The sequence below is a fragment of the Mesoplodon mirus genome (assembly GCF_964341445.2).
Source record: "Mesoplodon mirus genome assembly, chromosome: 9".
Lineage (NCBI taxonomy): Eukaryota > Metazoa > Chordata > Mammalia > Artiodactyla > Ziphiidae > Mesoplodon > Mesoplodon mirus.
The window spans coordinates 103323801-103337050 of record NC_138985.1 but is presented as its reverse complement, the minus strand read 5'-3'; the positions used below and the strand labels follow the sequence as shown (position 1 = coordinate 103337050).

The 13250-nt window shown below is 38.8% G+C and overlaps 1 protein-coding gene across 1 annotated transcript in view; it reads right to left on the bottom strand.

The window, feature by feature from the left end:
- MGAM (maltase-glucoamylase) overlaps positions 1-11453 on the bottom strand; it is an 88924-nt gene extending 77471 nt beyond the window's left edge. The window contains exons 1-5 of the mRNA XM_082632820.1: positions 11401-11453; positions 11140-11266; positions 8928-9070; positions 1179-1299; positions 10-119 (exon numbers count right to left, since the gene is read on the bottom strand). Coding sequence (XP_082488946.1) covers positions 10-119; positions 1179-1299; positions 8928-9070; positions 11140-11266 — 501 coding nt within the window. The 5' untranslated portion in view covers positions 11401-11453. The remainder of the gene's footprint in view (positions 1-9; positions 120-1178; positions 1300-8927; positions 9071-11139; positions 11267-11400) is intronic.
- Positions 11454-13250: the final 1797 nt, after the last annotated feature.

Genomic DNA, 13250 nt, shown 5'->3' with positions numbered 1-13250 from the left:
AACTACAACCTTAAAGTGGAAACGGTTAGACGTCTGGTATTCCGCTGTGAGAAGGACGTTGTTGACATCATTTCCAAAAAGAGATGGAGAAGGCAACCTTTTCAACTGGGCTGTGAATCCTAATGTGAAGGGGGTAAAGAGTTTTCATAGCTGGCTGTGTAAATTCACAAACAGCCACATACTATTAAGCTTTATGTCAAAGGGGCTGGCGAAAAGCCTTTACTTCCCATAAGAAGAGGAGACACGGATGTGTACCTCATCATACACACGTACTGTCTTGGGCCAGATTCTGAAGCTAGGTATTGTCATTATCTTCTTCAAAAACCATGCCTCTCTTCTCCAAAATCTGAATGGAAACATCCCTCAAAGGCCTAACTGTCATTACACCAGCCCATCCATCACTCATATACCCTTTATATTCTGAGCCCTCAAGGTGTTCACATCCGTTATTCCTTCTCAGTTATCTTCATGTTACGCCACAGGTGATCGTATGCATTGATGCCATCTCCCCAGTTATGTGACAAGCCAGGTGAGAGTCGAGACCTTATTAGAAAAGCCCATCAGGCCAAGAGGCCCTGGAAGAGGAGCACGCCTCTTCCTTTATGCTAAGAGCCTCCCCAAGTATCCCCAGCATGTTCATTATTATGTCTGCATTTTGAGGTGGGAGAAAGAAGGGGGGATGTTTAGTCCATGAACACTGACACTGGCTAGCTAACTTTCATAAAACATTGATAAAATTGGAATTGTTTCCATATCATTAAAATTACATTATATATTAGAGTTGTTAGTAGTCTCAGAGGTTACTGAGTTCAAATCCCTCTCTTTAAAAGTTAGAAACTTGGGGAACAAAGAAGTTACAATGTTTGGACAAGGTTACAAAGGTACATAAAGACAGAGTCAGGAATAGAACATGTCTCCTGACTCCCAAGACAGAGAGTGATATTTTTCCTTGATGCCAAAATAGACTCTAGTCCTTGCTCAAGGGCAGTGGCCACCTCCTGTCACACGCTGTGGTAGCCGTACAGAGTAACACCCTGCCTGCTGCTACAGCTCTCTTCTGCAGTGTACAGAGTCAACCTGCAGAGGACACAGCCCAGTGCCTGGCCTACAATAAATGCTTGCAAACCTCCCTCCCCAGAGGATCTGGAGCTCCTTCCTCAAGGCTGAGTCTGGCTTACCTGCATTTGTGTTCACAAGGTTGCCCTCCATTTGATAGCCATGACTCTTAGAATAGTAGCACCAGGGCACACTTATGGTTCCCTGAGGTTTCCAGCAGCACCCACGCTGGTCACACATGGCCTGAAATAAGAGATTAGTTAGAGTAACTCCACTATGTACAGAACACTATCATTGATAAATATAATTTGAGCTTGCAGTCTCATGAGCCTTGTTTTACAAATAAGGGACCTGATATTTAAAGAAATTGTGCTGTATCCCAGCCAATGCAGTGCTTGCACTCAAAACTCACTTTTCTGGTCAATATCCTTCCTTGTTGTTGTTATCATATAACAATATATGATCACAATGCATTCTCTACCTGTCATCACAATAAACCTGGTAAATTTATTTAAATATTCTAAACTACTATATAGTTATACCACCAGTAACCCAAAATGACAAATGGAGCTTCATTGATATTGGCTTTGGGCTCTAAAAAAACTTTGCAATTAACTTTAATCAGAAGCTTTGAAATCAAGGCAATTTTGCTTTGACTTTTAAATGTGTATATTACAAATGGGTATATTTAGTATATGTGACATATATACATATATATTATACATATATGCACAGTATAAGTATGTATGTGTGTGTGTGTGTATATATGTGTGTGTATATATAGTCTCTTAACTCCTCCCAAGGCAGTAAGTAATTGTTCCTTGAAACCCAAATAGATTCTGATTCTTATTTAAGAAAGGTACCTGCCTTTTACTACAATTAATGACTGAATCACATGGAGACTAAAATGGATACAATCTCTTTCTCATATAACTAATTTGGAAGAAGCAATCAGGTTAAATACAAAAAAAGTACAAGGAAACCACTCCTCTTTAGAGTAACTAATAAAATACATAGCAAAAATTATGGGTTGTGGCTTCCACGATTAGATTACAGAGTGTCTCCTGTCTTGCTTGCTCCCTTTCACTTGCTCTGTTGGAGCTCTCACTCTGCGAGAAGTGAGGTGCTGGACTGCAGAATGACCCACATGGTGAGGAACTGAGGGAGGTCTCCAGCAAGGAACTGAGGTCCTCAGCCCAACAATCCTTGAGCAGCTAAATTCTGCTAATAATCACAATACACAAGCTTGAAAAGGATCATCCCTCAGTCTCAGAAGACACCTTGATTGCAGTCTTCTGGAAGCCTATGAGCCAAAAGCACCCAGATACACCAAGGCCAGATTTCTGACCACAGAAACTGTGAGAAAATAATGTTTGTTGTGTTAAGCCATTAAGTTTTGGGATAATTTGTTACACAGCAATAGATAACTAACATACCCTGCTATATTATTTTACAGATGAAGAACCTCAGGCCACAGAGGTAAAAGTTCACAGTGGTGAAGTGATGTGCCAAAGGTCACTTAGCTATTGAGAAGACAAGGACCAAAACTTAGTTCTCTTGTTATCTATTTCCTTTTTTCTATAGTCTGGGTTGAGTATCTGCTGAGCATATTTTCAGGAGGATATGGCAATGCTTTACAAATGTAAGACAAAAAAATTGCTTAGATATATGAACAATTAGATTTAATCAAATGCTACTTTTTTTGCTAATAACCAATATTAAGGATCGAAAAACAGTGTCCATCTGTGGTTTCTATTGCTATGGAATCAGGCTTCACTGTGAACTCAACTAGTCAGCAGTTTTTGTTTTTTCTTTTCAAAACCCACTCAGATGAAACTTCAGTATAACCTGAAAAGAGAAAGATGTTGAAAAGAGTGTTAAGCAGAACGGTTTCTGCATGCTCCCCAGAGCTTAATAACTTCTTCACTGAACTGGAAAGGGCAAAGATCAAAGAGTGGCCAAAGCAGCATGAAAAGTGAACAGCCTCTTGGCCACCTGGAAATCCCAGGCCCTGCAGCGGAGCCAAGCAGTTATGAGGAGCAATGTGGGGAGAAGCAGAGAGCAGGGCAAATAGACAAGAGAGTAAAGAGTAGGTGAAACCTCAGAAAAGAGTTGTAGAGAGAAGCTATAAAAAAATGACAACCTGAATAGGACTGAAGGCACCCAAAAAGAATTAAACCCAAACTTGAGACACAAAATGTCCTTTTAAGTTGAACATGAGAAATAAAATTTAAGAGAAACTGCCAAAATAATATAGAGTGTATAATTTCTAATACAGTATTGAGGGGAAAAGTAAGGGGAAAAATTCTCAATGCAAAAAATAAGGAAAGAAAACATGTATACGGGGGGTAGGCGTGAATGGGGAGCAGTACATAAAAAACAGACCAAATGGAAAACACAAAATGAGACCCTAGAAAAAAGTTTTTCATGTCAATTATCATATGGCTTAAATACTTAATTTAAAAAACAAGGATAATCAGATTACATGTACAGAAATAAATTCAACTGAAGCTGTTTACAGGCAGCACACCCAAAATTTAAGCTCACAAAAGCACTAAAACGGGGGAAAACAGCTATGTGAGAAGAATTCTTACCAAGGGTTAGTACAGCTATAGTGATAGCTGACAAACAGACTTTAAGTAAATATTAATTATTAGAGAAACATAGAGTCACTACATGATGACAAAAGCTTCAGTTCACCAGGAAGATATGACATCTCAAACCTGATACACACCTGATAATAAAGACTCGAAATATTTACAGAAAAACCTTAAAGAGTCACAAGATAAAACTGAAAAAGATAGTAAGTACATAATGCAATATTTTTAAAGAACTCCCTCAGTAATTGATAGATAAAGTAGACAAAAAAGTAAAGATATTTTGCTTTTTACATAATAGATACATACAGGCTCCTGCACCAACACAAAGAGAAGGACTGGACTGAACTCAGAGACAGTGAGACATCAGACGCTGAAGACACCGCTTATGACCTAGTCAAGCTCTGCTCCACTGGAGTCCTGTTCTCCTCCAACCCCCAATGCTTCTTAACATTTAGAGAGAGAGGAGAAGAAACAAAAAAGGAAGTATTTTACATCAAAATCAGACATGAGAGGAAAAGGAAAACTAGAATCCAGTTTTATCCACGAAGACAAATGCAAAAACCTAAAAGAAAAGAGCACGCTATTTTAACAACAGAAATCAGCAACATATTAAATAAATAATAAGCGAGTGGTGTGTCTTCCAGAAACACAGGGATTCTTTACTATTAGAAAATCCACTGTATAATTTTTCATAACTTATTAAAGGAAGTACACAATACAATCATTTAAATTAATCACCTATTCATGATAAAATGCTCAGCAAACTGGGAAAAAAAAGTAAGTTCCTTAGTTGGATAATGGGTAGATACCTAAAGCCTATAATATCCATCTCACTAACTGTGAAATACTAGAAACATTCCTTTTAAAATCAGAAAAAAGAGTAGGTGACCATGTCTATGATGTTTTATAATTAAATAGATATTGGAGGTCCTAACACTACAAGACTAATAAGACAGTAAAGAAAATTTGTAAAACTAAAAAGGATGAAGCCAAGTTATCATTATTTTCTGACATAATATTGTGTAAGTAGAAATCCAAGAAAATTTATAGAAATAAATTTAAACTAAATAAGTTAATTATTATTATATTAGATCTTCTATTTTCTTCTTAAAGTCATAACTTTTTCATTTTTGCCTTTAGGCTTTTAATCTTCCTGGCATTGTTCCTTGATATATGATGTAATATAGGAATATATAAGCTTGACTCCATTAAAATATAAAATATCTGTTCATCAAGACAGCATAAAATAGGTGAACACAGCCTCATAACAGCAGAAGATACTTGCAGCGTGTATAATAAAAATAAGAAGTAGAATCTAGAATAACACAAACAAGAAATGTGTACAAATCAGAGTGAGTTGAAAATAATTTACTGATAAGACTACATATGCCTTGGAATATGTGCATCATTAGGTCATTAGGAAGCAGCATATCTAAGATTAAAAAAAAAAATTCAGAGGGCTTCCCTGGTGGCGCAGTGGTTGAGAGTCCGCCTGCCGATGCGGGGGAGACGGTTCGTGCCCTGGTCCGGAAAGATCCCACATGCTGCGGAGCGGCTGGGCCCATGAGCCATGGCCGCTGAGCCTGCGTGTCCGGAGCCTGTGCTCCACAACGGGAGAGGCCACAACAGTGAGAGGCCCGCGTACCGCAAAAACAAACAAACAAACAAAAAAATCAGGACCTCAGCAACTGTAGCATTTATAAAAGACAGAAAGCAAAGTTGCAAGGACAAATGCAAACAGGTGAAAAGGAAGTGTCCCAGGTGCAGTGAGAGTCGGCCTGAGTGAATCAGAATTAGCCATCTCCTGCCACTGGAGGGAATGGGACCACAGTGGACCTTGCTCATTCAGCCCTGCCAACCATCCTGTCCTGGGTGCTGGCTCCTCTAACCCTGTATCCCTCCATCCTGTTCTTTCTGTACTGTCCAGTATCTCTCCACAGCCTTTATGTGTCCTGTCTTAGACACAGAATTCCCTCCCTTTACTGGGATAAGAAACAATAGAATTTACAACAAAGAATCATCTGAAGGGAAATTTATACTCTTAGTTCTTTAATCCCAGAGGAGAGAACTAGAGAGGAATGATAAAATGATACAGCAATGGCCTCAGCAGTAAAACATTTTGCCTAGGCAGGTGTCATATTCATAATTCCTTCCCACTCCCCTCCTCCACATAGCCATATACTTTCCTTCAACAAACACATTATATATATATATATATATATATATATATATATATATATATATACATATACACAACATTATCCATTGAATCAGCCTCTCAACAACACTTTAGATTAGCATATGGCACCCAGGATACTTAAAACACACAACAAAATACCTAAGAAATACCTTCTATGAAAAACGAGGTCACTGAAAGTGCTCCCAGAGTATTTCTCTCTGGCTGAGCTAAAGAGGAGCAGGCCAGTGAATGAATGCAAAGGTCACAGATTAATTCACTTGGGTATAACATTTAGAAAAAAGGCAAAGGTTGTTTATTGAACTACAATCTTGATACCACAGTATTAAACAGTCTTATTATAAAACCAAAGAAGCATTACTGAGGCAATAATGACATTTGAAGTTCACGTAGCCAATAACAAGATGGGCTGTTGCAGGAAAGTGTACAGACTGAGGATGCATTAGTCTTCCAGGTGGGCTTCTGAGCAAGTAGTTTCCTAGCACACTATGACAGGGGCAAGTAAATGGGTGTGGACCAACTTTCTGGAAACGTCCTGTTTAGGTACAGCAATATCTAGACCACGACATCCCATTCCTATTGGCAAAGCAGCACATTAATTAATGGTCCTCTATCATCAAGCTCCAAACTACCTTATAGTCTTAAACATTATATGCCATCTGGCACTCATCCTGTATCTTGGCCATATGGGACCATTCAATATGTCATGTATGTGCCCCACAATATCCTCTTCTGTCACTTTGTGTGCATTGTCTCCTCTATTCTGAATTCACTTTCCATTCCTCTCATCTCTGTCAAAATCCTGCTTATCATTAATTCCAGACTGTCACCTTCTCCTTGATAATAATCTCTTCTGCTTTGTGATCCACACAGTATTTCGTTTATATCTTATAAAGGTTTGCTTTATATTCTAGTTATTCATTTACTTAGCTTATCTCCTCTACCTATTGAACCTATCATCTAAAACACCAAACTTTATGACATTTGGCCCCATATGAAGCGCTTTTTTTTCTTTTTCTCTTCTATCTTCTTTTTCCTTTATTTCTGTCTTTTATTCTCTCTCTTCTTGGTTTCCCATTTCGTGATTTCGTTCAGCCCTAAGTGGCTGCTGCTAGCTGTTATGTATCACATAAAAAGCCAACCTCCTCTACCAGAAATCCAAGGTCTTCCAAAATCTGAATCTACCTTTTCTGTTCAGACACATTTCTCCCTACTCCAAGCAGGCATGTCTCTTCATTAATCCAAGAGAAAGTTACATTCATTCAGTCAGGGTAAGACGCCAGATGAAGGGGACTGAATACTGCAATAGTCTTGGTAAGATGAACTGCTCTAACTGGGGTTCATTCCCACGTTGGCAGCCTTGCTGTCCAGGCTGATGCCCTTCTGTGCTCTCACTGCTTTGTCCTGTCCTGGGGATTTCCTGATCCTCGACTATTTACCATATTGGTGCTCTCTCTTGCCTTCAACATAGCCTCTGAACTTCCTGACTAGTTTTGTCCAATCACTCTGCTCCTAACTACAGTTCCCAGGCATTTTCTCTACTCCAAGCTATTTATCTGGCTCTGGTTCTTTTTTTCTGCCTTAATGTCCAGCTTCCCCAAAACCCCAGTCTATCACTACGGTTGATTTCTCATCTGTTATTTCTTTGCCATCTTGGTTCTCTATGACTCAGCATCTATGCTATTTCAATCAATACCAAAGGCTCAAATTGTGTAACCATTCTCACTTTCCACAGTTCACATTCTGTGACTCTGTCCAAGTTACGGGCTGAATTGTGTCCCCAGAAAAGATATGTTGAAGTCCTAATACTCAGTACCTCAGAACTTGATCTTATTTGGAAATAGGATTGTTGCAAATGTGATTAGTTAAGGTGTGATCATACTAGAGTTGGGTGGGCCCTTAATCCAATGTGATCTGTGACTTTATAAAAATGGGAAATTTGAACACAGACACACACAGAGAATGCTTTGTGAAGATGGAAGCAGAGAATGGAGTAATGTAGCTACAAGCCAAGAAACGCCAAGGATTGTGGCCATCACCAGAAGCTAGGACAAAGGCATGGAACAGATTCTTCCTCAGAGCCCTCAAAAGGAACCAACCCTAATGACACCTTGATTTTGGACTTCTAGCCTTCAGAAGTATGAAAGAAAACAAAATGCAGAAATAAAATGTCTTTTGGTATTAGGACCTTTAGACAAACCAAAATAGTAACTCTCAAGAACATCACAGATTATTCCAGCCCGTGAACAACAGGATGGCTACAGAGATAAATGTGAGAGTGCCACATGCCCAAGAATCACATGCAGCAAGCATCCTTTCTGTGTCTGATACAAATCTGCCATTTCAGGTCAGTGGACTTCACTCAGAAGGCTGCATTTTGTTTTTATTCACTCTCAACATGAAACATGACTGATATGGTGTGTGCAATGCATTTTATAATCAAATATTCAACTGGACTTCAGGTGATGATCAGGAAACACTGCCCAAAAGTAAATGCCCAGATGCCTGCACTATCTTTAATCTGGTATTTATTACTTTTTCCTTCAAAACTTGGCTCTTGAAACTTTATCCTTATTTGAAATACTGTTTTATGCCTATGGATGACTTTTTATTGTAGAGCCTAGATAACCTTTTAGAATTGTATAAGGAAAAAAGACAGACAGAGACAGGCCAAGAAACAGAGTCAGAAACAGAGTCAGAGACAACTAGTAACCAAGTAGTGTTGCCAGATAAAAGACAAATATACTTTTAGTATAAGTAAGTCCCAAGTCTTACACGGGACATAATTATACTAAAAATTTATTCATTGTTTATCTGAAATTCAAACCTAAATGGACAGCATGTACTTTTATTTGCTGAATCTGTTGACACAAGGAAATTTTCTAGTTCTTCCTCTCCCAAGGCTGAGCTGTCATATAAACATGAATACAGGATTTCTTTTCCTGAGCCACCAATAATTGCAATGCAAACAATAAACAACTCTGGGGGCTACAAACAGAAAAAAAAAAAAAAGAAAACAAACCCTTATCCAATGGCACAAACTCTTAAATGAAAACAAGATCTGAAAGTCAAACCTTTGTTGGTGACTGGTCAGGGATGCAGTTTATCCGTTCCAATTCATTTACCACTGGGCACTCAGCAGAACCAGGAGTGGTACTTTTCCCAGGATCTGGAGTAACTGTCATTCCAGGACCTGAGGTAACTGTTGTCCCAGGACCTGGGATAACCCCAAAAGCAAACATAAGGTGACAGAATTAATATCATAGGCATTCAATACCCCCATAGTTCTCAACACCTCCAATTATATGGTCTCCACTACTGATTGGGCCTCACTCTATGACCTTGAAATGTACACATTCACTTTATAAAGTCTCATTTTGTTCTTGCTGACGGTATTTAACTCTACATATACCTGCACCATCTCCTTCTACCAGCAAGGCCCTCCCCTATGAGACAGTGCATACAAGAGCAAGGAGTTGGACTCCAACATTAGATTGGAAGCTCACCAAAATCAAAATGGGAACCAAATCTACCTTCTCTACTCCAGGGGGTGGTAAACTATGTCCTGTGGACCAAATCAGGTCACAGCCTGATTTGTAAATAAAATATTGCTGTCACACAGCCACACCCAGATTTTTTATGTATTGTCTATAGCTGCTTTTGTTATTATAGGCAGAATTAGGTAGTTAGGACAGAGACCGTTTGCCCCACAAAATCTGAAGTATTAAGTATGTGGCCCTTTACAGAGAAGTCTGTACACTCTGCTTTGGTCCTGTACTTCCACCCAGGCAGCTGGTTCACGAAATGTTTGCAAACAGATCACATGCAGTATATATTGTTCTCTTGAATGTTACCCTAATCATAGTAACCTCAATTCTCCTTGCTCAGTCAACAGGCAATCCCTTGACAAGGAACATTTCTGAGTGATGGCATTCTTATACAAATGTAAAATCTCATAGGACAAAAAATGTAAAGGGAGGTCACCAAACTAGAAACTGGCATCTAGAATCTATGCCAATTGATTGATGGATTCAGACTTAAAAATCAGTTAAATAGGACTTCCCTGGTGGCGCAGTGATTAAGAATCCGCCTGCCAATGCAGGGACACAGGTTCGAGCCCTGGTCTGGGAAGATCCCATATGCCACGGAGCAACTAAGCCCGTGCACCACAACTATTGAGCCTGTGCTCTAGAGCCCGCAAGCCACAACTACTGAGCTCTTGTGCCACAACTACTGAAGCCCACACACCTAGAGGCCATGCTCCACAACAAGAGAAGCCACTGCAATGAGAAGCCCACGCACCACAACGAAGAGTAGCCCCCACTCGCCACAATTAGAGAAAGCCCGCACACAGCAACAAAGACCCAACACAGCCAAAAATAATAAATTAATTAATTTTTTAAAAAGTCAGTAAAATAAAGAAGGCACGTTTATTGCATTCTAACATAAGGAAGTTAGATTTCTTTAGGGCACTCTACAATAAGCTGGTAACGATATTAAGACAAAACAATGAGGCTCCTAATAAGTTTTCTTTTCACTAAGGTTTCCAATTCAAAAGTGGTGGAGTAATAGAACTTTATATTTGTGCCAGTTTCCACATAAGGGTTTTAGTTTCATCTTCAGGATCATAGAATTTTAAGAACTGAACAAGCTTTGAGATTATTTAATCTAACTTCCCACAGAAGTAGAAATGGCATGACTGAGAATGAGGTAGGGGGAGGGGGCAAAGGTTTTCCTCTGGCAACACACTGGCCCCTCATCACCTGCCCCACCTAGGAAGCTGCTCCTAGCTGAAGCCCAGATAAGAAATCATGGATAACTCAGCACAATCCAGCCCTTCTGTTAAAATAAAACAGTTCAATAAACTTTTAATACAAAAACTCTGGTAGCTGTTATTTTTTTAAAGAACCAAACTTGGGCCGAAGGTACTTTAATTCATTATATACTTATTTGACTACATTTCATATAAGGGTATTGTTGATTACTATTGTTAACAAAATTACAATTATTCAATGAAATTCAGCAAATATATTTCAAGTGCCAGTTGCAGAATCCTGCGCTGTGCTAAATTGGGAAATGAAAGTGTCAGAGTTAGGCCTACAATGAATACCTACTGTGCTGTCACAGTTTGAGTCAGGTGGTCCCCAACACACACATATAATACACACACACACCCACACACGTTCACACCAGTGAATATGAAAGCATCACTTCCCTGCCATTTCTGAGGTGTTTGCTCTGATAACAGCAATATATGGAGGGGGGAACACCAGAGTTCCTTGTTACCTTCTGATTCCAAACAATCTCTGGCTGAAAGCACAAAGAGAGGAATAGTGATGAGAAACACCACAAGCAGAAGAACACTGAGCATAAGCTCCAAAGTAGTGAACTTTTTCAACTGCTTTCTTGCCATCTACAAAGAAAGAGAAAACAATTTTAGATTTGAGTTTTATTTAACATGTGATTAGCAAACTTTTTTTAACAGAAAAGCTCAAAGGTATACATAAGAGAAATGAAAAACATAATAAACGCCCAGGTATCCATCACCTAGATTAAACAATTATCAAGTGGGGCTTCCCTGGTGGCGCAGTGGTTGAGAGTCCGCCTGCCGATGCAGGGGGCGTTGGTACGTGTCCCTGTCCGGGAATATCCCACATGCCGCGGAGCCTGCGCGTCCGGAGCCTGGGCTCCGCAACGGGAGAGACCACAACAGTGAGAGGCCCGCGTACTGCAAAAAAAAACAATTATCAAGTGGCCAATCTCATTCTATTCTTTTTTTTTTAAAGGTAATATAAAAACTTTTATTTTTCTTATGTCTATTCTTATTCATGTCTCTCCTTAACCTTGGGTTATTCTGAAGCAAATCTCAGATTTCATATCTTTTATTCTGAAAATATTTAAGCATATTTTTAAAAAATAAGAAATTTCACAAAAGCCAAGCAAAATACTGTTATCACACTTAAAATATTTTTTAAATAATTCTTTAATCATCAAATTAAAGAATTATTTTTAAAAAATTTCCCTCATTGTCTGATAAGCATTTTATAGTTTGTTTGTTCTACTCTCATAAGGATCCAATAAGATTTATATATGACTAATTGATTTATGTCTGTTACGTCTTTTTTAACCAGTAAGGTTTGTTCTGTAGATCTGCCCACAATCTGGATTTTGTTGATTGCATCTCCATGCATGCCAACGTGTTTCTCTATCCTTGTATGTCCTATAAATTATTATATCTACAGTTTTGACAGATACAGTTTGGTTTCTTTTTAACATGAATGGTGCATAGATGGTACAACATCTTCCAGCAAGAGACACATAAAATCCAGCAGTCTCCTTTTTTTAAAAAAATGTTCACAGCCATTGGTGAGCATTTCTTCGATCCATTATTTCATTAGGAGTTGTGATGCAGTGACACTGTAATTTTATCATTCTTTGTTCACTTATTAAATGAAATATTCCTATAGAAAGAAATTTCCCCTCATCTATCATTTGTTTCATAAAGGTACAGTTTGTATAGGAAAGGCAGGATAAATGTTTGACTCTTTATTTACTGGTTTTCAAAATAAGGAGTAGTTTCCCTAGCATCCTCCAAAGGGGATCAATGAGATTTTTTGGTCCAATATCTTTATGAACTCATAGATTTAAATACACTTCATCTGTATTAATCCATTGATGTTATTATTATTATTAATGCTCATATTGCCCCATCTCTGCCCACTGACAGTCTCTGCAAGTTGGCTCTTGGTACCCTTTGGCACTTTCCCTGCTTGCTGATTTAACATGATAACCTAGGCTCCTTTCCTACATTTCCTGCCCCTCGTCTCAAATCAAACATTTCTAAGGAGTCCTGCTTCCTTTTAGTGGCAACAGTATTTAGAAACTATAATCTGGATAGAGTCTGTGAAATTTAACCTAGAATTCCAGAACTGAAGGGACCTTTATGGATCATCTTGACCAGTGCTGCCTTTGGAGCCCCAAGGGGTCCTTGAGGATTTTTAATTTCAAAAAAAATACAGAAATTGCACATTTATCTATGTTAGACTCATTATGAACCCTAGCTAGGGATTACAATATTTTGTCAAGAAGTTGAAATCAGACACTCGGCACTTGCCCCTGCCCCACTCCTACTGAATCAGAATCTCTGGGGTTAAGGCCTGGGTATCTAATTTTTTAAAAACCTCCACAGATGATTCTGATATGCAATCATGTTTCAAAAGCAGTGAACCCGTCTATTATAGGTTCGCTGTTGGCTCCCTGCCGAACAAACTATAGTATCTCTGCAATGCGCTAGGAATCCTGTGTGCTCTTCAAGTGTATAGAACACTGAGATCGAACACATGAAGCTCATCTTGTTGGGATACTAAATTTAGAGTACTTTAAGCCAAAATTTGGCT